This window comes from Myxocyprinus asiaticus, chromosome 30 (genome assembly GCF_019703515.2).
Source record: "Myxocyprinus asiaticus isolate MX2 ecotype Aquarium Trade chromosome 30, UBuf_Myxa_2, whole genome shotgun sequence".
Classification (NCBI taxonomy): Eukaryota; Metazoa; Chordata; class Actinopteri; order Cypriniformes; family Catostomidae; genus Myxocyprinus; species Myxocyprinus asiaticus.
Window position 1 is genome coordinate 5,409,189 of NC_059373.1, and position 23,805 is coordinate 5,432,993.

Below are 23,805 nucleotides of genomic sequence, written 5' to 3' on the forward strand. Positions count from 1 at the left end.
GGCTCACTGGGGGAAATGCATATTTGCGTAGTCCAGGGGGCCAGCTGTGTGCCAGCACGTCTATACCGAGAGGTGCCTCGGTCAGGACGTACCAGAGCGGGCAATGGGAGGATTCTTGGGAAGCGAACAGGTCTACCTGTGCCTGCCCGAATCGACTCCAAATCATCTGGACCACCTGAGGGTGGAGTCTCCACTCTCCCCTGAGGGTAATCTGTCATGACAGCACGTCCACTGCAGTGTTGAGGTCGCCCGGGATGTGAGTGGCTCTCTGCAACTTGAGATGCTGCTGACTCCAGAGGAGGAGACGGCGGGCGAGTTGTGACACAACGGGAGCGTAAACCGCCTTGACGGTTGATGTATGCCACCATTGCCGTGTTGTCTGTCTGAACTAAAACATGCTTGCCCTGGATCAATGGCCAAAACCTCCACAGGGCGAGCAGAATTGCCAACAACTGGAGGCAGTTGATGTGCCAACGTGGCCGCGGGCCCGTCCAGGTGCCGGCGGCTGCGTGCCCATTGCATACAGTGCCCCAGCCTGTTTTGGAGGCGTCTGTCATAACCACGACACGCCTGGAGACCTGTTCTAGGGGAACGCCTGCCCGTAGAAATGTGAGGTCGGTCCAAGGGCTGAAGAGGCGGTGACAGACCGCCGTGATGGCCACGTGATGTGTCCAGCGGCACCATGCCCATCTCGGGACTTGAGTCTGGAGCCAGTGCTGAAGCGGTCTCATATGCATCAACCCGAGTGGAGTGGCCACCACTGAGGATGCCATATGCCCCAGGAGTCTCTGAAACAGTTTCAGTGGAAGTGCTGGCTTCTGTCTGAACGCCTTCAAACTGGTCAGCACCGACTGTGTGTGCTCATTTGTGAGGCAAGCCGTCATAGAGACTGAGTCCAACGCCAAGCCGAGAAAAGAGATGCTCTGAACCGGAAGGAGCTTGCTCTTTCCCCAGTTGACCCGAAGCCCTAGTCGGCTGAGGTGCGAGAGCACCGGGTCCCTGTGTGGACACAACACATCCCGAGAGTGAGCTAAGATTAGCCAATCGTCAAGATAGTTGAGGATGCGAATGCCCACATCCCTTAACGGGGCAAGGGCTGCCTCTGCGACCTTCGTGAAGACGACAAGGACAGGCCGAAAAGGAGGACCTTGTACTGATATGCCCAACCCTCGAATGCAAACCGCAGGAAGGGTCTATGTCGAGGTAGAATCGAGACGTGGAAGTACGTGTCCTTCAGGTCTACCGCTGTGAACCAATCTTGATGCCGGACGCTCGCTAGAATGTGTTTTTGCATCAGCATCTTGAACAGGAGTCTGTGTAAAGCCCGGTTCAGTACTCGCAGGTCAAAGATTGGCCGCAACCCACTGGCTTTCTTCGGTACAATGAAGTAGGGGCTGTAAAACCCCTTCTTCATCTCGGCCGAAGGGACAGGCTCTATCGCACCCTTCTGTAGGATGGTAGCGATTTCCACGCGCAAGGTAGCGGCGTTCTCGCCCTTCACCGAGGTGAAGTGGATGCTGCTGAACCTGGGCGGATGCCTGGTGAACTGAATCACGTAGCCGAGTCGGACGGTCCAGACCAGCCATCTCGACGGGTTGGAAATCACAAGCCACGCATCCAATCTCTGGGCGAAGGGGACAAAGGGGACAATCTCACCGGACGTACCGGCGGGTGGGGCCTCGTGGTGGGGCGGAGCCTGAGGTGCCACACCATGTCATGGCTGTGCTGAGTTCAGAGACATCGAAGCACTTACCTGGCTCCTTGTGAACAGCCTGGAACGGGGGAGGAAGAGGCCTGTCCTCGTGACCCGTGGAGACCATCACATCGGGGGCGGATTTGTGCCACAGCTGGGTGCGCAGGGGCGGGGAGACCGCCGCAGGAGCGCCAAACCTGCCAAAATGGAATGGTGGATGGTGGTCATGATGACGGCCGTGCGCAGCAGGTATGTGACCCAGGGAACAAGGAAACCACTCTTTTGCTGAACTCTTGGGTACCGCAGCCACTTGGGCATGCGGCAAAATTAAATGAAAAGGTAACAAAAGATTCTCCTCCCGGCCCTCCACCGAGGAATGGAGTGGTCTGCTTACCAGCTCCAGAGCAGCAGGTTTCATCGTCCCTGGGTCGCCCGTCTCAGGGGTGCTTTGAAATCTTTCGTGGGTTCTTGGAGGCCGGCCGTGAGACGGGTGGCGGCTGTTTCCTGCGGTGGGCTCCACGCCAGGGCCGGGCCGCAGGGGCGGGCTGCGGCGGAGCCGGTGCAGTCACTGCAGGGGGATGCCCTTGGTGACAAGCAGACGGGGTGCGAGATCTTGAGCTGCGCCGGGGCAGGATGTGCCGGATAGCCTCCGTCTCCTGCTTCACTGCTGAGAACTGCTGGGCAAAGTCCTCGACGGTGTCGCCGAACAGGCCAACCTGGGAAATGGGGGCGCTAAGGAACCGTGCCTTGTTGGCCTCTCCCATCTCGACCAGGTTGAGCCAAAGGGGGCGCTCCTGAACCACCAAGGTGGACATCGCCTGCCCGAGAGACTGCGCCGTGACCTTCGTCGCCCGGAGAGCGAGGTCGGTCGCCGAGCGCAGCTCCTGCATCAATCCCGGGGCAGAACTACACTTGTGCAGTTCCTTTAGCGCCTTGGCTTGGTGGACTTGCAGGAGAGCCATGGTGTGCAGGGCGGAGGCGGTTTGTCCAGCGGCAGCATAGGCTTTGGCCGTCAGGGACGACATAAACCTACAGGCCTTGGACGGGAGCTTTGGGCGCCCGCGCCAGGTGTCGGAACTCTGCAGGCATAGGTGCACTGCGAGCGCCTTATCCACCAGGGGTATAGCCGAATAGCCCTTGGCCGCCCCACCATTGAGGGAAGTGAGGGTGGGGGAGCTGAAAGATCGGGAACGGGCAGTAAAAGGTGCCTCTCATGACCTTGTCTGCTCCTCGTGCACTTCCGGGAAAAAAGGAACTGGGGCGGGGCGTGGCTGTGAGTGGCACCATGAACCCATGAACCAATCATCTAGCCGCTAGGGCTCAGGGGAGGGTGGAAGGTTCCACTCCAACCCGACACACACGGCGGCCCGGGCAAGCATGGCGGTCATCTCGCCGTCAGCCTCAGACTGGGCGGGCCAACCCGAAGGTGGCAGCCCAGTCGAGTCCTTGGCGTCTGACATCGCTAGTACGCTCTCCGATGCAGCAATCGAAGTAGAAGGCATGGCACGGGTGGGGGTGGGTGGGCTAGAGTGGCTTTACCCCGGAAGAAGTAAAGCCGCGACCGCAACATTTCCATGATCATATTCTCGCAATGAGAACATGAACCATCCACGAACGCTGCCTCATTGTGATTACGACCCAGACACTTGAGGCAGCGCCCGTGGCTGTCGGAAGTGGAGAGATAGCGACCGCATCCAGGAATCACACAAAGACAGAAAGGCATCTAGAAAAAGATGCGTCTTTAAAAAGACATTCACGTCAGTGTGTTTGCTCTAATAGGGAATATATACTCTTAGCGCTGTCGAAGCGCCAAGGGGCGTAATCTTCACAGATCTGTGCAGAAGGAGAGAAAAGCCGCTGGAATGCGCCGTATAACCAACAGCAAACGTTTCTTGGGAGGTGAATGGACCGGTAGTGGAAGACAGCTTGCTGACACACAACCGCTCGGCTCCAAAGAAAAAATTTGAATGAGTGGTTGCGAGCCAGCTCCTTTTATATACATATGTCCGGGGGAGTGGCATGCAAATTCCACTCGCCAATTCTCATTGGCCTTTTCTCAAAGATCTGAGGTGTTTGGTGCTCCCAAGGGCGACCTCTAGTGTCACTACATCAACACAACGTCGTTACTGTCCAAAACAACCAAGCAAATACATATCAACACACACACACACACTAAAAATACCAGCACACCTTTGCAACCGCATAGCAACCGCATAGCAATGCCCTGGCAACTACACCATAATAATCATATAGCAATGTGCTAAAAGCACTCAGAATGCCCTAGATACCACCTAACAACGCCCTAGCTACTACACAGAACACCCAAGCAACTACATGGCAACACACTAAAAAATATACCAGAACACCTTAGCAACCGCATATAAACTCCTTGGCAACCACTCATAACACCCTAACAATCACGTTCAGAGCCCCCAAGCAACTACATAGCAACACACACTAATGTACTGTAATGCTGACTGTTTTATTTAAGCCTTTTATTGTTGTATTGAAGCTTCTATATGACAAAAGAAGCCCTGCTGAGAGAGTTGGTGTTGAAGGGCTGTCTGTACAGTGATCTGCCTTACCTTGCCTCTGATTACCCATACTTCCCACCTGAAGAAGACGACACTGAGTTTGAGGATGGGATACACCTTGTGGTGTGTGTACATGGACTAGACGGTAAAAGCTCTGACTAAGTACATTAATACGCTGGTTTTTACAAACCCAGACTAAGGTTTTTGGAGGACTACAGAACACTTAATAAGTATATAATATAGTATATTAAAGGACATTTAGAAGTGTACAAATTATGTCTAGCTGGGTCCCAGCATTCTTGACACATCGAAAACCATGTTAATACCCATTATTAGTAAGCTGCTTTATCTTAATTTGTGGTTGTCAGGTAATAGTGCAGATCTGCGATTGGTAAAGACCTTTATAGAGCTTGGGCTGCCAGGATCTAGACTGGACTTCCTTATGTCTGAACGCAACCAGGTAGGAGCAAAAGCCAATCAGCACACTGTTTCAACTCCATTTAACCAATCAGAGCAATAAGGCCTGTTTGACATCATCAGTGTCAGTGTGAAACAGTATCCATTGTACATCAACCAACATTTCAGACATTTCCATTGACCTCTGTCCAATGTCCCATCTTCTGTCTCCAGACGGACACGTTTGCAGATTTTGACACCATGACAGACAGACTGTTGGACGAGATTATCCAACACATTCAGCTGTATAACCTCACCATCCACAGAATCAGGTTTACAATCTCATATATCACATTTAACTGCAGTAAAACTTTCTTTCATCTTTTAGAGTAGAGGATTTAACTTAACCTGTTGCTTTGAGTGATGTTAAAGGGATAGTGCACCCTAAAATGAAAATGTTCTCATCATTTACTAACATTTATAACATCCTAGATGTGTATGTCTTGCTTTGTTCTGCTGAACACAAACAAAGATGCATGTGAATGGTGACCAAAATTTTGAAACTAATCCATTAGACTCCAGAGGTTAAATCCATACCTTCAGAAGCAATATAAGTGTGGGTGAGTATCATATCAATATTCAAGTTCTTTTTTACTATAAATTCTCCTCCCTGCCCAGTAAGTGACAATATGCACAAATAATGTGAATCGCCAAAAAAAAAAAGAAGAATGTGAAAGAGAAAATGGAGATTTATAGTAAGAAATGACTTAAATATTGATCTGTTTCTCACCCACACCTATTATATCACTTCTGAAGACATTAATTTAACCACTGGAGTTGTATGGATTGCTCTTTTGCTGCCTTGATGTGATTTTTGAAGCTTCAAAGTTTTGGGCACCATTCACTTGCATTGTAATGACCAACAGCGCTGAAATATTCTTCTAAACATCTTTGTGTTCAGCAGAAAAAGTATATACACATCTTGGATGGCATGAGGGTGAGTAAATGGTATAAGAATTTTAATTTTTGTGTGAACTATCCCTTTAAGGTGCTGTGAGGCCTTTTAAAACCCATTGATTAAAAAATACACAAGACCGCCCCCTTGTGGGAAAATAAAATTTTAAAGCTGAAGTGTATGGTCGTCTTTTTATAGACCACCAGCAGTGCACACTTGATCTTACCACAAGATGGCAGCAGAGCAAAACAAAACCGCTGACATTCAAACAATACACTGGAAAATTGAATATATATATATATATATATATATATATATATATATATATATATATATAACTTTAACTTTACACCCATTAAAATTGATCTTTTAATCTATTTATCCTTGTCCTCTCACTTTCTTTCAAGTTATTTCTTAAATGTTATTATCAGCGGGTTCTTTTATGAAATATGTGCTCTCAAAAGATCTCTGGAGTTCAACCGTCTTTTTAAAAACCAATGATGAAAAGTTTCAGGATGATTATGGAAAACCTTATTAAAGGGAAATGACTCAGAATGGATGAAAGAATTTTAAAAGAGAGAGACTGAGAGAGAAAGAGAGAGAGTCCTACTGACTCATCCAAACTCCTCAAACCGCAAAACATAATTTTACACACTGATATTTCTGGGAAGATTAAAGTATCATGCCTGACATTTCTTCTTTGTCTTTCTGCAGTTTTATCGGTCATTCTTTGGGGAATATCATTATTCGCTCAGTGCTGACCAGACCCAGATTTCGCTGTTATCTCTGTAAACTCCACACCTTCCTGTCTCTGTCTGGACCTCACCTGGGCACACTGTATAACAACAGCACGCTGGTCAGCACAGGTAAAAACATACAAAAGCGAACTACTTTTCAGATACAGATGTGTATTGTCTACAGATGACTATTGCCCAGCTGTTGGGCATTGTTTTACTTGTTACTTTCCAAAAAGTAATTTGATTACATGATAATGCACGTTACTTGTAACATGTTACTCCCAATAAATGTATTATATAAATTATAACTGTGTGTGTGTTCTTGTTCTTCAGGTCTGTGGCTTATGCAAAAACTGAAGAAGTCTGGATCTCTATTGCAGCTTACGTTCAGAGATCAAACCGACCCAAGACAGACTTTCCTCTACACGCTCAGCAAGAAACCAGGTACAGACATAAGCACACAAAATGCCCAAAAATTCAAAAGTTTCCCCTCTATGTGTCTGGAACTGGAAAGCATAATGCAAACATTTTTACAAAAATAGCCTCTCTTTTTCTGTATTCAGGTCTGCAGTATTTTAAGAATGTGGTGTTGGTGGCCTCCCCGCAGGACCGATACGTGCCCTTCCACTCGGCCCGCATTGAGATGTGTCGGACCGCACTTAAAGACAGAACCACAGGTCAGAAAGCTCACAGAGTTCCTGCTCTGATAACTCTGAAAACATATTAAATGAAGTAATAAATAAATGATACCTCAAATCACACAGCATGTTCAGAAGAGGTGTGTTATTACTTTTCTGATTGATCTGATTTATATCATTTTTGCCTGGCGCATGATAAAACAGCCGAAAAAGCCCATAGACTTTCATTGGAGGATGATTTCAAGCTATATCTAGAGACCAGAATATTATATAGACTTGAGATTGGGTTCCTATGACTTGACCAGTAAATATCCACCTTGCCACCAGTGTTGAGTGTAATCTGATGGCTACAGTAATCTAATTACTTAGTAATTTGTAAATAAGTAGTTACAGTAATCTAATTACTTTACAAATAATTAAGTAATAAAGTGGTGTAATTTTTATACTTAAAATATAAATGAAACAGAGATGTTTCTGTGTGCATTTCCCATTACCAGCAAAAAGCACCCTCAGTGGTGTCCAGAGGTGGGTAGAGTAGCCAAAAACTGTACTCAAGTAAAAGTACAATTACTTTAAAAAAAAAAAAAAAAACAATTACTCAAATAGAAGTAAAAGTGCTAACATAAATAATTACTTGAGTAAGAGTAAGAAAGTATCCAATTAAAAGAGTACTCAAGTAGTGAGTACCTCGTTACTTTCACAAATGACATAATGGACGTAAACTCCCATATATTCCATTACATAATACACATTTAACATGTATTACAGAATTATTATTATTATTATTAATGGAAATTCTGTCATCATGTTGTTCCAAACCCGTATGACTTTCTTTCTTCCACGCAACACAATAAGGAGATATTTGACAGAATGTTATCCTTGGTCACCATTTACGTTGAGGTGAATGTGTTTTATGTATATATATATATATATATATATATATATATATATATATATATATATATATATATATATATAAAATGAATGGTGAATGAGACTGACAGTCCCTAACATTCTGTCTAACATATATTGTGTTCCACAGAATACAGAAGGTCACACGGGTTTGGAACAACATGGGGGTAGGGAAATTATGACATAATATTAACTTATGGCTGAGCTATCACTATAAAGGAATAGTTTACCCAAAAATTAAAATTCTTTCATCATTTACTCACCCTCATGCCATCCCAGATGTGTATGACTTCCTTTCTTCTGCAGAACACAAATTATGATTTCTAGAAGTATATTTCAGCTCTGTAGGTCCATACAATGCAAGTGAATGGGTGCCAAAATTTTGATGCTCCAAAAAGCACATAAAGGAATCATTAAAGTAATCTATATCACTCCAGTAGTTAAATCCATATCTTCAGAAGTGTTATGATAGGTGTGGGTGAGAAACAGATCAATATTTAAGTAATTGTTTTTGCTAGAAATACTTCTACCAGCCCAGCAGGGGGCGATATACAGAGAAGAATGTGAATTAGGGCTGCAACTAACGATTATTTTGATAATCGACTAATCTAATGATTATTAGAACAATTATTCAACTATTCAGGCAATTATTGCAACGATTAATCATTAGCTCTTAACCGATTATTCAACTTGTGCCCTGACATAAAAGGTTGTAATAAACGTGCTTGCTAAATCTAAAGAGGACAAAATAAACTTTTAAAAATACCTCTAAATGGCATTCACCAAATTAAAGAAAAAAAAATGTTTTATTAAGTTTCATTCTGTAAATAAATTCACTGCAAAAAATCCAAGTGTTTTGTATTGTTTTCCATTTAAAATTGTCTAAAAATCCTTAAAACAAGATACATTTACTTGAGAAGCTATTTAGACTTGCTTTAAGAGAATGTATCTTAAATATAAGTGTATTTTGTATATAAGTGTATTTTTTCACTTGGTTATACTTCAGTGAGTGCAGTAAAGACAAAATATACTTATATTCAAGATATATTCTCTAAAAGCAAGTCTAAATATCTTATATGCTGCTTCTCAGGTGAATGCATCTTTTTTTAAAGGATTTTTTAGATATTTTAAAATATTTGTATTTTTAATATTATAGTCAGCATTCTCAGATAACATTTTTTTTCTTCTGCAGTATAGCTGCTAAAGAAAATATACGTTGTTTTAAAGGAGTTTTAGATATTTATATTGGGAAAAAGCCGAGACAAACCTCTCTCACGAAGACTACCTCTCTCAACTTTTTGTTCGTTTCAATCCATCTTTAACTCCCCCCCCCAAAAAAAAAAATAAAAAAAAACTCTCTTATAAATAAAGCTGCATATTGCCAATTTTCTTCATGATAAGAAATGCACAGTGACATTTATTATGATTCAATAACTCGCGAGCCGTCACGTTATAATCTAGCTGCATTAAGCGCGTTCACTCGAGGGATGAGCATCCCCGCGATAGAGTGTGCATCAGCCGGGTGCAGTTTCAATCTCTCCCCCTTAGATCGGGACACTTCACGTAACTCGTAGAAGAGGCGCTGCCCACACAGAGAAATGAAATTTTCGGAGTTTGTAGTTATTTATATGATCTGCTCCCGTTTTATTTGAACTAATAAAGCTATAACGCATTTATCGACAGGGTTGGGAGGGTTACTTTTTAAATGTATTCCTCTACAGATTACAGAATACATGCTGTAAAATGTAATTTGTAACGTATTCCGTTAGATTACTCAAGGTCAGTAACACATTCTAAATACTTTGGATTACATCTTTAGCACTGATAGATTTTTTCACTTGTTTTGACTATAAAAACACTGCCAGTACAGTAAGACAATATACACATGTTAAAAATACATTCTCTGAAAAACCTAAATATCTTATGCAGTGTTGTTTCTAAAACAAGATAAATCAAATCGATCTTGTTTTAAGGATTTTTAGATATTTTTACAGAAAAATAATACAAAAATGATCAAGAATATGATTTTTGCCCTAATATCAAAGGTCTTACTAGAAAAAAACAAATTATGATCCAACGTGAATTTTCTCGATAAACAAATATGATCATGCCTGGTAACGTGCATTTAATATGGCTAGAAATAGCGTTTTAGTTTATCGTAAAGGTGACAATTTTCTCAAGGTTTATTTCTATTTCTTCTGCTCCAAACTTACTTCAAACTTACTTCTCTGTCTGCTCGTATGAATGTAACACATCATAAGAAAGTGTTTCACTGCTGTTCAAATGCATTTTGGATCGCATCATTTATATGTATAAATGTTTTCCATCTGAAAGGACTAAATATTAAATGAAACAAATGACAATAAAATGCAAAGTAATCTCTTCAGTAATCAAAATACTTTTTGAATGTAACTGTATTCTAATTACCAATTATTTAAATTGTAACTGTAGTGGAATACAGTTACTTATATTTTGTATTTTAAATACGTATTCCCGTTACATGTATTTCGTTACTCCTCAACCCTGTTAATCGATAACGCTGACTAATCGTTTCAGCCCTAATGTGAATCACCAAAAACACAAGAAGAAGAATGTGAAAGTGATATGTTTCTCATCCACACGTTGCATCGCTTCTAAAGACATTGATTTAACCCCTGGAGTCATATGGATTACTTTTTGATCTTTAAATTGTTGGCACCCATTCACTTGCATTTTATGGACCAAAAGAGCTGAGAAATTCTTCTAAAAATCTTCATTTGAGTTCAGCAGATGAAAGAAAGTCATACACATCTAGGATGGTAAGTAAATAATGACAGAATTTTCATTTTTGGGTGAACTATCCCTTTAAGGGCTCTTGTCAGATCTGGATGAATTTGTCAATAAGAAGAGATGTTTTGAAACCTTTCTAGTAATTATTACAGTGAAAAAGTGAACAATGTCCCACAGAGATATTACATATAATGCTGAAATATAAACCAAAGCAAGATCATGTTTTATTAATGCCTACTTTCGCTATTTCATAGCTTTTAGTTCTTAGTTCAGTGTAGTTACAGTTTTCAGTGTCGAAAGACTTTAGATCATTAGTTCTGTACAGCAGTACTGCCGTTCCATAAATGCAGAGTACGCTGCCTGCGTAGGGCACCACGCGCAGAAATGCTGTCTGTTCGTGCTCCAGTTGTCAATCAAACGTTCGGTAGAGCAAAAGGCATTTACACTTAACGTGAATGTTTACATGGATTTATACAGTTAATCAGCCCGAAGTAGCTGCAGTGGTTTCCAGTATCCCCGCAAGGGTGCAGGGTAAATGCGTAAATACTGCTCATGAAGTGGGATGCAGGACAAAGAGCACTGATATATTGCTGCACTGATTTAAAAATGTACACTTAAAAACTGATGTCTCAAGAGCCCATATTTACAGAATTACCCTGAAAATGATCATCACCATGACACAGAAAAGACTGTGTTATCATTAGAGCCACGACTCAGTGTGCTGCCTTAAACTGGATCTGCAATTTTAATCTTGAAATATCCACTTGTCTTGGTGTTAAATGAAGGAATTGCATGACAAAACTATTTTTTTTATCACTGTGCAGAGTGAAGAAAATGTTTCATTTTGAAGAGATTGATGCTGCAGCAGTGATGGACTTGAGTGACAGTCTGTGACAGCGCGCGCAGCTGTGTGAACTTCCGCTGTCATAAAAGTCCCATTCAGTAATTTCTCAATAAATCACACATTAACTAAAATGAAACCTAGTAATATAATGACAGGAACGCCACCCATTGTAAAGCAGTAAATGTAAAAAAATGTCATTAGAAATTTACTTGAGTGAGAGTAAAAAGTACCCACTTTTAAACCTACTCTAATATATATATATATATATATATATATATATATATATATATATATATATATATATATATATATATATATATACACTATATTGCCAAAAGTATTCGCTCATCTGCCTTTAGACGCATATGAATTTAAGTGACATCCCATTCTTAATCCATAGGGTTTAATATGACGTCGGCCCACCCTTTGCAGCTATAACAGCTTCAACTCTTCTAGGAAGGCTTTCCACAAGGTTTAGGAGTGTGTTTATGGGAATTTTTGACCATTCTTCCAAAAGCGCATTTGTGAGGTCAGACACTGATGTTGGACGAGAAGGCCTGGCTCGCAGTCTTCGCTCTAATTCATCCCAAAGGTGCTCTATCGGGTTGAGGTCAGGACTCTGTGCAGGCCAGTCAAGTTCTTCCACACCAAACTCGCTCATCCATGTCTTTATGGACCTTGCTTTGTGCACTGGTGCGCTGTCATGTTGGAACAGGAAGGGACCATCCCCAAACTGTTCCCACAAAGTTGGGAGCATGGAATTGTCCAAAATCTCTTGGTATGCTGAAGCATTCAGAGTTCCTTTCACTGGAACTAAGGGGCCAAGCCCAGCTCCTGAAAAACAGCACCACACCATAATCCCCCCTCCACCAAACTTCACAGTTGGCACAATGCAGTCAGACAAGTACCGTTCTCCTGGCAACCACCAAACCCAGACTCGTCCATCGGATTGCCAGATGGAGAAGCGTGATTCGTCACTCCAGAGAACGCGTCTCCACTGCTCTAGAGTCCAGTGGCGGCGTGCTTTACACCACTGCATCCGACGCTTTGCATTGCACTTGGTGATGTATGGCTTGGATGCAGCTGCTCGGCCATGGAAACCCATTCCATGAAGCTCTCTACGCACTGTTCTTGAGCTAATCTGAAGGCCACATGAACTTTGGAGGTCTGTAGCGATTGACTCTGCAGAAAGTTGGCGACCTCTGCGCACTATGCGCCTCAGCATCCGCTGACCCCGCTCTGTCATTTTACATGGCCTACCACTTCGTGGCTGAGTTGCTGTCATTCCCAATCGCTTCCACTTTGTTATAATACCACTGACAGTTGACTGTGGAATATTTAGTATCAAAGAAATTTCACGACTGGACTTGCACAGGTGGCATCCTATCACAGTACGACGCTGGAATTCACTGAGCTCCTGAGAGCGGCCCATTCTTTCACAAATGTTTGTAGAAGCAGTCTGCATGCCTAGGTGCTTCATTTTATACACCTGTGGCCATGGAAGTGATTGGAACACCTGAATTCAATTATTTGGATGGGTGAGCGAATACTTTTGGCAATATAGTGTATATATATATATATATATATATATATATATATATATATATATATATATATATATATATAAAAAACAAAAAACAAAAAAACAAAACAAAAAAAAAATATATATATATATATATATATATATATATATATATATATATATATATATATATATATATATATATACATATATAATTTTTTTTTTATATATATATATATTTTTTTTTTCAAAAAAGATGCTAAAGTAAATGTAGCACATTACTACCCACCTCTGATGGTGTCAATCAAATGGATTAAAAAGAAAACATTGATAACAGGTATGGAAGTAAAAAAAGAAAGAGTTCTCCATTTTCACGAGGCTGTCATCTTTGAGGGTGGCGTGCAGCTCTCTGACAGGTATATTTCTCTTGGTTTGAAAGACAGATGAGAGAAATCAGCATCCCTATGAGTGTGTCTGTGTGACAGACAGAGCTAAGGATACACACTCTGAGCTGTCACGTCTTCTACACACACACAAAAGAATATGATAATAGAGCAATGAAGATGTCTAGAAATAGTGACTTTGTGTTTTTTTAAGTCTTTACCGCAGAGAATGTTTAACAGACAACCTATGTCTGTACCTAGCTAGTCTCAGCTTCAGACAGCGCACTAAAATAGCAAGATCCAATCTGATTGGCTGGCTTTGCAGTGGCTTTATTTCCAGGAGTCAGGGTGAACAGATTTTTATCAGTCAGTCAGGAAACAAAGTCGTGTTTACAAGGTACCGGGCTGCTACAATGAGCACTTTCATTGAAGTTTGCATGATTAATGGCACATCTTTTTTCATGAGGTCATGAACAACTGACGAACAACTCTTTTTAAGTGAACAATTTGCTTCCCTTTGCGTCATATACTACATATATTACATCAAGTGTGGCGTAGTGGGCTAAAGCACATAGGTGGTAATCAGAAGGTTGCTGGTCCGATCCCCACAGTCACCACCATTGTGTCCTTGAGCAAGGCACTTAACTCCAGGTTGCTCCAGGGGGATTGTCCCTGTAATAAGTGCACTGTAAGTTGCTTTGGATAAAAGTGTCTGCTAAATGCATAAATGTAAATGTAAGTGATGCACCAAAATGAAAATAATTTGCAGAAACAGAAAATTCTGGACACACTGTGCCAAAAACCGCAACCCAAAGATTATTGTATTAAATTACACTTTTTTTTTTGAATAATTATTCGAAATGATATTATTATGGATGCACCTAAACAACTTTTTCTATAACAACACATTTCATTATCAAATAAACAGAAAAGAATTACATAAAAAGAATATGTAGCCTATTTAAAAGATCTTTATTGCAAACTACACTACTGAATAATGCAGCAGCAAAATTAACTATTCCAGTGAATATCTTCAGTGAACCGTAAGTAGTAAGTCATTTCTGAACTTTAAACCCTCTTGCTTTTAGTTTGGCGGCACACTCCAGGAACAAATTTGAGTTTCTGTCTGTAGGCTAGTTCACAGTAGATATAATATGCTTCTCATCAGGTGAAATGTACCTCCGGTGCCATTCTAAATGCATGTTTTAAGTGAACCAAACTATCAAACATCTACATATAAGATGGAGTTCATGTGGAGTGCTAACAAATTGCAAGCCACAGCGCTGAACACAGCAGCTTATCATGAGCCTTGCGTGTGCTATGTGTGTGTCAACAACAGAGCGGTGCTCATTTACTGAAGCACACTGCACATGAAGACTGTATATTTACTTATTAAACACATCCTTCAAGAGAATTTAAAAAGAATGCACGAGTCATATGGACTATTTTAATGGTGCTTTTTATGCTTCTTTAATGTTATATTTGAGCTTTATAGTAACGGCTATACCGGAGCACTATAAAACACTTTATTAATGCGCTTATGACCGAGAGAGCGATCACTTCACTTCTGGGGATATAGACTTTAATGTTCAACATACTATAAATGATGTTTTTCCTCCATGTGAGTGTTTCTGTTACCAGATTTTAAAGTAAACATTTTTGTTAACATTTTCTGCCCATATTTTCTGCATTTATTTTATTTTTATTTATTTATTTTTTTTTTCATTTTTTTTAGGACAAATTTAAGTTAATTTCAATTTTGGATTTACCTGTCCCTAAACATCATGTAAAAAAAGCAAATTGTGGTCGCTTTGCATGTCAGTCAGATGGTCTCTTCCTCTCTAAGTGGGCGGTTCTTGGAGAGAATATGCTGCAAAGCGGACCAGACTTTATGCTGATAGTCTAAATTGCCCAACAAAGACAAAACACAGTAACTACGCAAACAGTCAAACTGAGTAAAATGGCTCCAAAGTTTTTTGATTGTCCAGCCAAATATGGGTTATAAAATAGTCTCACTGTTTTCTCTGAATCTGAGCATTGTCGAGCCAAACCCATCTTTCACAGGACAGATTATAGCTAAGAGACCTGATTTCAGTTATCTTGCCCTTGCAGGGCTGAAAAGCCTGGCTATGTGAGACTAATGCATAATGTGTTTGTTTGTACCAGTGTAAATGTCTGTGTATATACTGTATTTCTCCATGTAGTTGTATTTAACTCTGTCTCAATACTTACTCTCTAACAGGTCCAGTATACACAGAGATGATCAATAACTTACTCCAGCCTTTGCTGAGTGCTCCAAACTGTTGTTTGATCAGACAGAATGTGTTCCACGCCTTACCCAACACGGCAAACACACTCATTGGACGTGCGGCTCACATCGCAGTACTCGACTCCGAACTCTTCCTGGAGAAGTTCCTTCTAGTGGCCGGGCTCAAATACTTCAAGTAGCCAATCAAACCACATGTTAGAGATGAGCTCATGTCTTGAGTTCTGTGGGAGAGCCAATCAGAATCTGCCAATCAGATTTCATTTCAGAGATAATAATCAGCCCTGGAATTTTTCAATAATTTCAGTCATTGGACGTGCGAAAACAAATTGAAGATTCAGATCGTGGATCTGAATAATGTAAAATTTGTACAGAAAGGACATTTTATAGTAAGCAAATAGAGAAAACGAACAATTGAAGGCCTACATGCGCCTTAAAGGAGCTTTATGATGTAGTAACTTGACATCGAATAATCATAACTGGAGAGTTAATAATCAGATGAATGTCATTTGAATGTAAATTTAGCTGGTAGTAGCTGGTATCGTAACAAGGACTTTGGTTCTTTTTCCCTCCAATCGCCGAACGTGTATTTGCAACGCCATTCGTAACTTGAGGAGGTCGATATCACTGGACTCTAATACTTGAAGAGTAAATTCACTCGTTTTGAGTTCTGAGTTATGAGAACGTATACATGTTTTCAGAAGAATTTCTTTTTATCAAGTCATTATTTTATAGTTTGTGTATTTTGACATTTTGTTGTTGAGTGAAAATCTCACTGTGAAAAAGCCAAATTCATTGTGTTGATGTATTGTGGTGCATTCTGTATGCCTCCCTTGTAACCGTAACTGATTTGAATGTGTTTACCATATACATGCCTTAATTATCACTAGGTGAGTATGTCAAGATCATGTACACTATTTCAATAATGTCACAAATTTTGATTCATTTTTGAGTTATTTTTAAAATAGAACTTGTGTACTCCAGTGAAATATTGAAAATACTCTGTTTTAAAGGTTTTGCTGTTGTTTTGTTCTTTGATTTGGCTTCAATGGCCATTATTTGCTAATTACTTCAAAGGAATATTCTGGGTTCAATACATGTTAAGCTCAGCATTTGTGGCATATTGTTGATTAACACAAAAATTAATTTCGATTTGTCCCTCCTTTTCTTCAAAAAGAGCAAAAATCTGGGTTACAGTGAGGTACAATGGAAGCAAATGGGGCCAATCTGTTAAAGTTAAAATACATAATGTTTTAAAAGTTTAGCCAAAAGACGTAAACAGTATGTGTGATTACATGATTTTAGTTCTGTGTAAAGTTATATCCATTTTTACAACTTTGTTGCCATGACGATGAAACACTGTAAACCCTGTAATACCACAAATTTAGAGGTCTGCTGCAAAAACTATGATTTAAACAACTTTAAAGATGAAATAATCCATGAGTTTTAACAGAAGAATTAATGTTAGTGCATTTATAAAAAGCTTCACAATTGGCCCCACTGACTTCCATTGTTCTTCACTGTAACCACTGTAAATTTTAGATTTTTTTAAAGAAAAGAAGGGATGAGTCAAAATTATTATTATTTGTGGTCATCAACATTATGCCACAAATGCTGTTGATTGAGCTTAAGTTGTATTGAATTTGGAATATTCATTTAACGAGCGCGTTTATGTGCTCGTTTTTACACTGATTGCGCTGAATAAGCCAACAGCATCATGTACTGTCATGTAAACACCTTAAACGGGTTTCCTTTATCAAGTTGGGGTCTTGAACGGTTTAAGCAAAAAACGATTAACATGAAGATTTTTGCCCATTACCCTGATTACACGTTGCATGTCCCTTATCCAGAGTTCTTACTGGCTTATCCAATGTATGCAAATGTATCCAATGATGTCAAAAGCAAAGAATAAGCCGATGATTTCAAATCTCATGTAAACGTTTTTATTTTTTTAAATTTTTTTTTAATAAGCCAATTTTTGATAGTTATCAGCATATTGGTGTGTATGTAAACACGCTCATTGAGTTTGAAGCTGCAACAATGTATTTAAGTACAACTGGGCCAAATGTATGATAAAGGGGGTGGGGTCTTGCCAACACCCCCACCAGAATATTTATTTCCTTATTTCCTGCTTTTCTGATATTCTTTAGAATAATAATGTAGTACTTCAGTGTTTTATAATTAGAATTATAAATAATTATTTTTATTATTTCCAAATTTATTGTAATAGTCGAAGAATCAGCCAATAAAAAAATCCTTATTGGTTGAGCATTTATCTGAATATTGGTAGAAATATGCCCCAAACCCCCCCAATTGTCATTGTTTTGTCAGCCCATTTGTGTGCATTACGTATGTGTGCATTGTTTGGTTGTCAACAAACTGTTTACATTTTTATGTTGTGGTGTTAGCATTGGTTTTAGCATACTGTATAGGGTTGTTCAGACCGAATACCCCCTTATGCTAAAAAAGCTTGACGCTGCGTAATGTAAAATAACAGAATGCATGTGTCTTGAGAGACGTTCAAAAGTTAACATTCAATAAAAATGTTGAGGTCCTAAAAAACGTGCAGCTCCAATGACAAATGCTAAAAAAACTGTTGGACACAGTGCAAGGATCAAGGATGTCCACCTAGCGCATGTTTATGTACAAGACCCCCCAAAAAAGCACTGGCGGATGCAAAAACGGGTCTGGCCCTTATCACAGTTTTTGGTTTTAGTTTGTTTCTTTTGAAGTAGTTTTGACATTGTGTTCCAGTCATACAGACTAGTCATACAGAGCAACTGGTATCACCAGCTCTTTTATTGTATTGTTACACTGTAATGAAAGCGAAATGGGACATATTCTACACTTAGCAATTAGCAAGTCCATTAGGAACTAATGTCAGGTTGAGAGATGTTAGGAACAATGACATCCTCAGTCAGCTTTCATTGTATGAAAAAAAGGGTAACACTTTCAAACGTTTTACTCAAGCCATACCTCAGGTTTTCACCTCGTTCAGCATCTTTAGCTCATTTCTGTGTGTTCTGGGTTTCATTCGGCTGTGGTCAGCATCGTGTGATTGGGTTTATATCAGAGCGCTTGTATCAGCAAAGTTAGAAGATGTCCTTTCTGTTCCCACTGTGCCGACTGACTCTTGATTAGTCAGTAAATACTCTGTCATGATGATTGACACTAATTTAACCTTGCCTCTTAAGTACACAGGTGTCACATGACCCCACCGCTTCGTTACAGCTAAAGGGGCCCATCAGGCTGAACACTCCATTATCCATAATGCTCTACTGCACAGGGCCTCAGTGTGTGTGTGTTTGTTTGTTTGTTTGCTAATCTGAGCTGATGGCTGTGTTTGCTCACACAAGTTAAGCATATTAATTACGGAAATAAAACACTGATTTACACTTCAAACAGAGACTAAGGGCAAAATTGCTTGTGTGTGCGCATGTGTAAAGTATAGTGTGTAAAAATGGACCTTTTCCTTCTGAAAATTGTATTAACAGATGCTCAATTCAAATGTTCCTATTTATATGTATGGAATATTAAATTAAGAAAATAATTTACTTGCCCCTTTAAGCAGTTAAACCTTCAGTTATCCTTAAGCCATATATCATTCTGATTGCAACATGTTCAATCAAGTGTTATTGGTAGGAAATTTCAAATGAAATTGTTTGACGAATGCAATTTTCTTTTCTGTGTTGATATATTTTTGAAACAGGTAGGAAGTATTTCTTTAGACATATATAAAGAAAAAGTTGGTAGCACTTTACAATAAGGATGTATTAGTTGTTATTTGACAATTTAGTTTGTTAAAATGAACGAACAATTAATAATACTTTAACAGCTATTTTTAATATTGGTTCATGTTAATCAATAAATAATAAAAAGCATTTAAAACATATTTTTTAAATTAGCATTTGGTTGATATGTATGTACAGTATATGTGAATGTTTTTGTATTGTTTTTTTGTTATTTTGATCTTTTTTAGTTTTACTTTTGAGTAAATGAATCTTTACTTTTCATTATTGTTTTACTTTTTAATTTAAACATAATTTTTTTATTTAGTTCTGTAATTTTCATATTTTTTAAAGCAGTCGCTTTCTTTGACTTGTAATTTCTGATATGTGAAGCACTTTTAGCTGCACTTTGAAATGTTTGAAAGATGATATACAAATAAAATGTATTATTATTATTATTACTAATGCACTGTTAAAATGAAAAGTGGTACACATTCACATTAGTTAATGCATTACAAACTAACATGAATAATAATGTCCAAATGTATTTTACTAAATTAGCATTAACCAAAATTAATAAAAGTTGCAAAGCAATATTGTTCATCGTTAGTTAATGATTACCTAATGCATTAACTTATGTTAAAAAGTAAAACCTTGTCGCAAAGTGTTACCAAAAATTTGACTCCGTAATCACTTTTAACATCTAATCACTTCTCAATAGAAAAATATGTCACATTTCGTAAGTAGCACATGATTTCATGTGGACTTTAAACATTGTTCAATTTGATGCGTAACACCATTCTGTGTCTTTCATTCTCTAATCAGTGTTATGGATATCTTTAATATACAGTAACATACATATCACTTCCATTGCAGCGACCACATGTTTTCATGTGTTTAAGTGTGTGTGTTTGTCTATAAAGAGGCAGCTTGTGTCTGTAAATGTCGAGAATGTTCTCTTCCTCAGTTCAGATAAGCAGTTCTAAATTTATTTCCAGCATACATGTGTGTTTTCATCCAAATCTGTGTATTAAGCCATGAATGTGAAAATAACTAAAAATGTGTTCACTGTGAGACTGTAATGTGTTTACTTGATTTGTTTATGTATTCTTCACATCTGTGCCAATGATATTCTGGCATTTTCTATGTTTTCTTTAATTATGTGTCCCTTGTAGTAGCTTATGCCCAAATATACAGTATAAATACACCAATCAGCCACAACATTAAAACCACCTGCCTAATATTGTGTAGGTCCCCCTCGTGCAGCCAAAACAGTGCCAACACGTATCTCAGAATAGCATTCTGAGATGCTATCCTTCTCACCACAAATATACAGTGTGGTTATTTGAGTTACCATAGACTTTGTCAGTTCGAACCAGTCTGGCCATTCTCTGTTGATCTCTCTCATCAACAAAGCATTTCCGTCCACAGAACTGCCGCTCACTGGATGTTTGTTTTTGTTTGTTTTTTTGTTTTTTTTTTGGCACCATTCAGAATAAATTCTAGAGACTTTTGTGCGTTAAAATACCAGGAGATCAAAAGTTACAGAAATACTCAAGCCAGCCCGTCTGGCACCAACAATCATGCCACGGTCCAAATCACCACGATCACATTTTTTCCCCATTCTGATGGTTGATGTGAAAATTAACTGAAGCTCCTGACCTGTATCTGCATGATTTTATGCACTGCACTGCTACCACGCGATTGGCTGATTAGATAATCACACGGATGATTGTTGGTGCCAGATGGGCTGGTTTGAGTATTTCTGTAACTGCTGATCTCCTGGGATTTTAACTCACAATGAACATTACATTTATATATTCTTTTCTGACACTACACTCAAAGCCCTTTACACACTGAACAGGGGACTCTCCTCAAGCACCACCAGTGTGCAGCATCCACCTGGATGATGCAACGGCAGCCATAGTGTGCCAGTACGCTCACCACACACCTGCTATTGTTGGAGAGGAGAGAGTAGAATTATTGAGCCAGTTAATGGATGGGGATTATTAGGAAGCCATGATTGATAAGGGATATTGAAAGGGAATTTGGCCAGGACACAAGGGTTACACCCCTACTTTTTTTGAGCAGTGTCCTGGGATTCTTAATGATCACAGAGAGTCAGGACCTTGGTTTAACATCTCATCTGAAGGACGGTGCCTTTTTAAAATAGAGTGTCCCCATCAATATACTGGGGCATTAGGACCACACTGACCACAGGATGAGCACCCACTGCTGGCCTCCCTACTACCTCTTCCAGCAGCCACCTTAGATTTCCCCAGGATGTCTCCCATCCAGGTACTGAACAGGCTCAACCCTGCTTAGTTTCAGTGGGCAACTGGTCTTGAGCTACAGGGTGATATGGATGCTGGCACAACAGTCTCTAGACTTTACTCCGAATGGTGCCAAAAACAAAAAACATCCAGTAAGGGGCAGTTCTGCTAATGGAAATGCCTTGTTGATGAGAGAGTTCAACAGAGAATGACCAGACTGGTTCGAATTGACAAAATCTATGGTAACTCTGATAACCACTTTGTACAATTGTGGTGAGAAGAATAGCATCTCAGAATGCTATTCTGAGATGCGTGTTGGCACTGTTTTGGCGGCACGAAGGGGACCTACACAACATTAGGCAGGTGGTTTTAATGTTATGGCTGATTGGTGTAAGTATGTATTCTGTGTACATTAAGAAACATGACATTATATTGATGATACTATATATGATGAATTAAATGAAATATTACAATAAATAGTATTCTTCTTGTAAGACGATGTATGTTTGTTTGCTTATTGTTCATATTTAAATTGTGTCTAAGGCAAAAAAATTGCATTTGTGATCCTGTTATGTGCAACTTGTGTTGCGGTGAGGTAACAAACCTCTGTATTGAAGGAGGTGATAGAGTTACTTTCAAAAGTCCATTAAAGTGCCATTAATCCAGATCTCTCGGCTCTAACACACTTGTTTTTTACTGTTAGGTAAATGATCAATTTTACTAGGCGGACAAATTGTTTATTATGATTCTTAGTTTAATTAAAGTAACTATGTTTTGAACATAGGTGTCTTTTATCATACTGCTATTGCTGACATTTATTTAAAAGCAATTAGGGGCAGTTTACACCAGATTTTGTACACCAGAGTTTTTGTGTCCGTTTGCACTGTTTTTTCTATGTAAATGTCACCAGTCCTACTAGACCCACCCCGAGCGGGATTCAATTCAGCGATCCCCGGCATGGGAGGCGGACGTGCTAACAAGGAGGCTATAAAAGCCATGGCCTCTAGCCTCATCGCTAGTTCATCTCTTAAGGCCAGGAGAGCGAGGTTTAACTGCGCAGATATCACGTACCAGCTGGCTACCGTTACATAAACATGCACTAAGCAGACATCTTTGACTGATGCGCTGCATCTCCTTTTTTAAGACGCTGCGTCCGAATATCCATAGCTCCCTAGTATATAGTATGGCAAAAACCATATGCCAATGAAGTGGTATGTCCGAATCCTCAGCATTCATAAAAAAGTAAGCAAGAATACCCGGATGGCCTACTATTTCTAGATAAGTACAGATCGACTGGACACTTTCAGATCCCATAATCCCTTGGGAGCTAACATCACATTCAAAACGCTGAAAGTAAAAGAACGGTGGTGAACTGCGAGTCGGAAGGCTCTTTTCAACTGTAAGTGCTATGTATACCAAGAAAGTTGTTCCTTGTGCTTAAATTGTGAACACAGGGAGAGTCTCGTGCAGGAGTGCCATGTTTTTAAGAAGCCGTGCTATGCATAATGCATTTTTCCATCCGTCTGAGCTATTTTTCTATATAAACATGCTAAATTGACATCTTTGACAGTTGCACCGCAACTCGTATTTTTAGCTTATCATACAGGAACGCTGCATTTTTTAGATGCCATGGCACACCGAACATGTTTTTTCAGTCCATTTGCGCTGTTTATCAATAGTTTTTCTAAGTAAACATGCACTAGACAGCTTTGCCTGTTCCGCCGCATCTCACGCAAGAGCGCCATGTTTTTAGGTGGAGTATCGAGGTCAAACTTCAACTGTTAAAAACACATCTCAAGACACCTGCGTTCTGTTCTAATTATTACGCTGCATCTAGCTTCTTTTTGCACAAGACGCTTTCGGTCTGAACAGCCCCTAAGAGAGTTCAGGCTGTGAATTTTACTCAAGTTATTATTATTCTATACTTTTACGTTCTATACTTGTGGTCTCTATATTTGTAACTTCATATATGGTAAATCACACAAATTATTAATTTGTTTTAAAGGAATAGTTCACCTTAAAATGAAACTTCTTTCATCAGTAATCTCCTTTTGAGTTCCATGGAAAAAAAGAATGTCATACATGAGGGTGAGTTAATGATGACATAATTTTCATTCTTGGATGAATTATCCTTCCAAGAGTATTCATCATATCA

The 23,805-nt window shown here is 39.7% G+C and overlaps 1 protein-coding gene across 2 annotated transcripts in view; it reads left to right on the plus strand.

Moving 5' to 3' along the window:
* The window catches only part of LOC127421568 (protein FAM135B-like), an 85,995-nt gene extending 65,364 nt beyond the window's left edge, over nt 1-20,631 (plus strand). For both annotated transcript variants that reach the window (XM_051664697.1, XM_051664698.1), the window contains 7 exons: nt 4,206-4,372; nt 4,596-4,687; nt 4,858-4,955; nt 6,293-6,444; nt 6,649-6,759; nt 6,879-6,992; nt 15,626-20,631. In XM_051664697.1, coding sequence (XP_051520657.1) covers nt 4,206-4,372; nt 4,596-4,687; nt 4,858-4,955; nt 6,293-6,444; nt 6,649-6,759; nt 6,879-6,992; nt 15,626-15,831 — 940 coding nt within the window. In that variant the 3' untranslated portion in view covers nt 15,832-20,631. The remainder of the gene's footprint in view (nt 1-4,205; nt 4,373-4,595; nt 4,688-4,857; nt 4,956-6,292; nt 6,445-6,648; nt 6,760-6,878; nt 6,993-15,625) is intronic.
* The last annotated feature ends 3,174 nt before the right edge of the window (nt 20,632-23,805 follow it).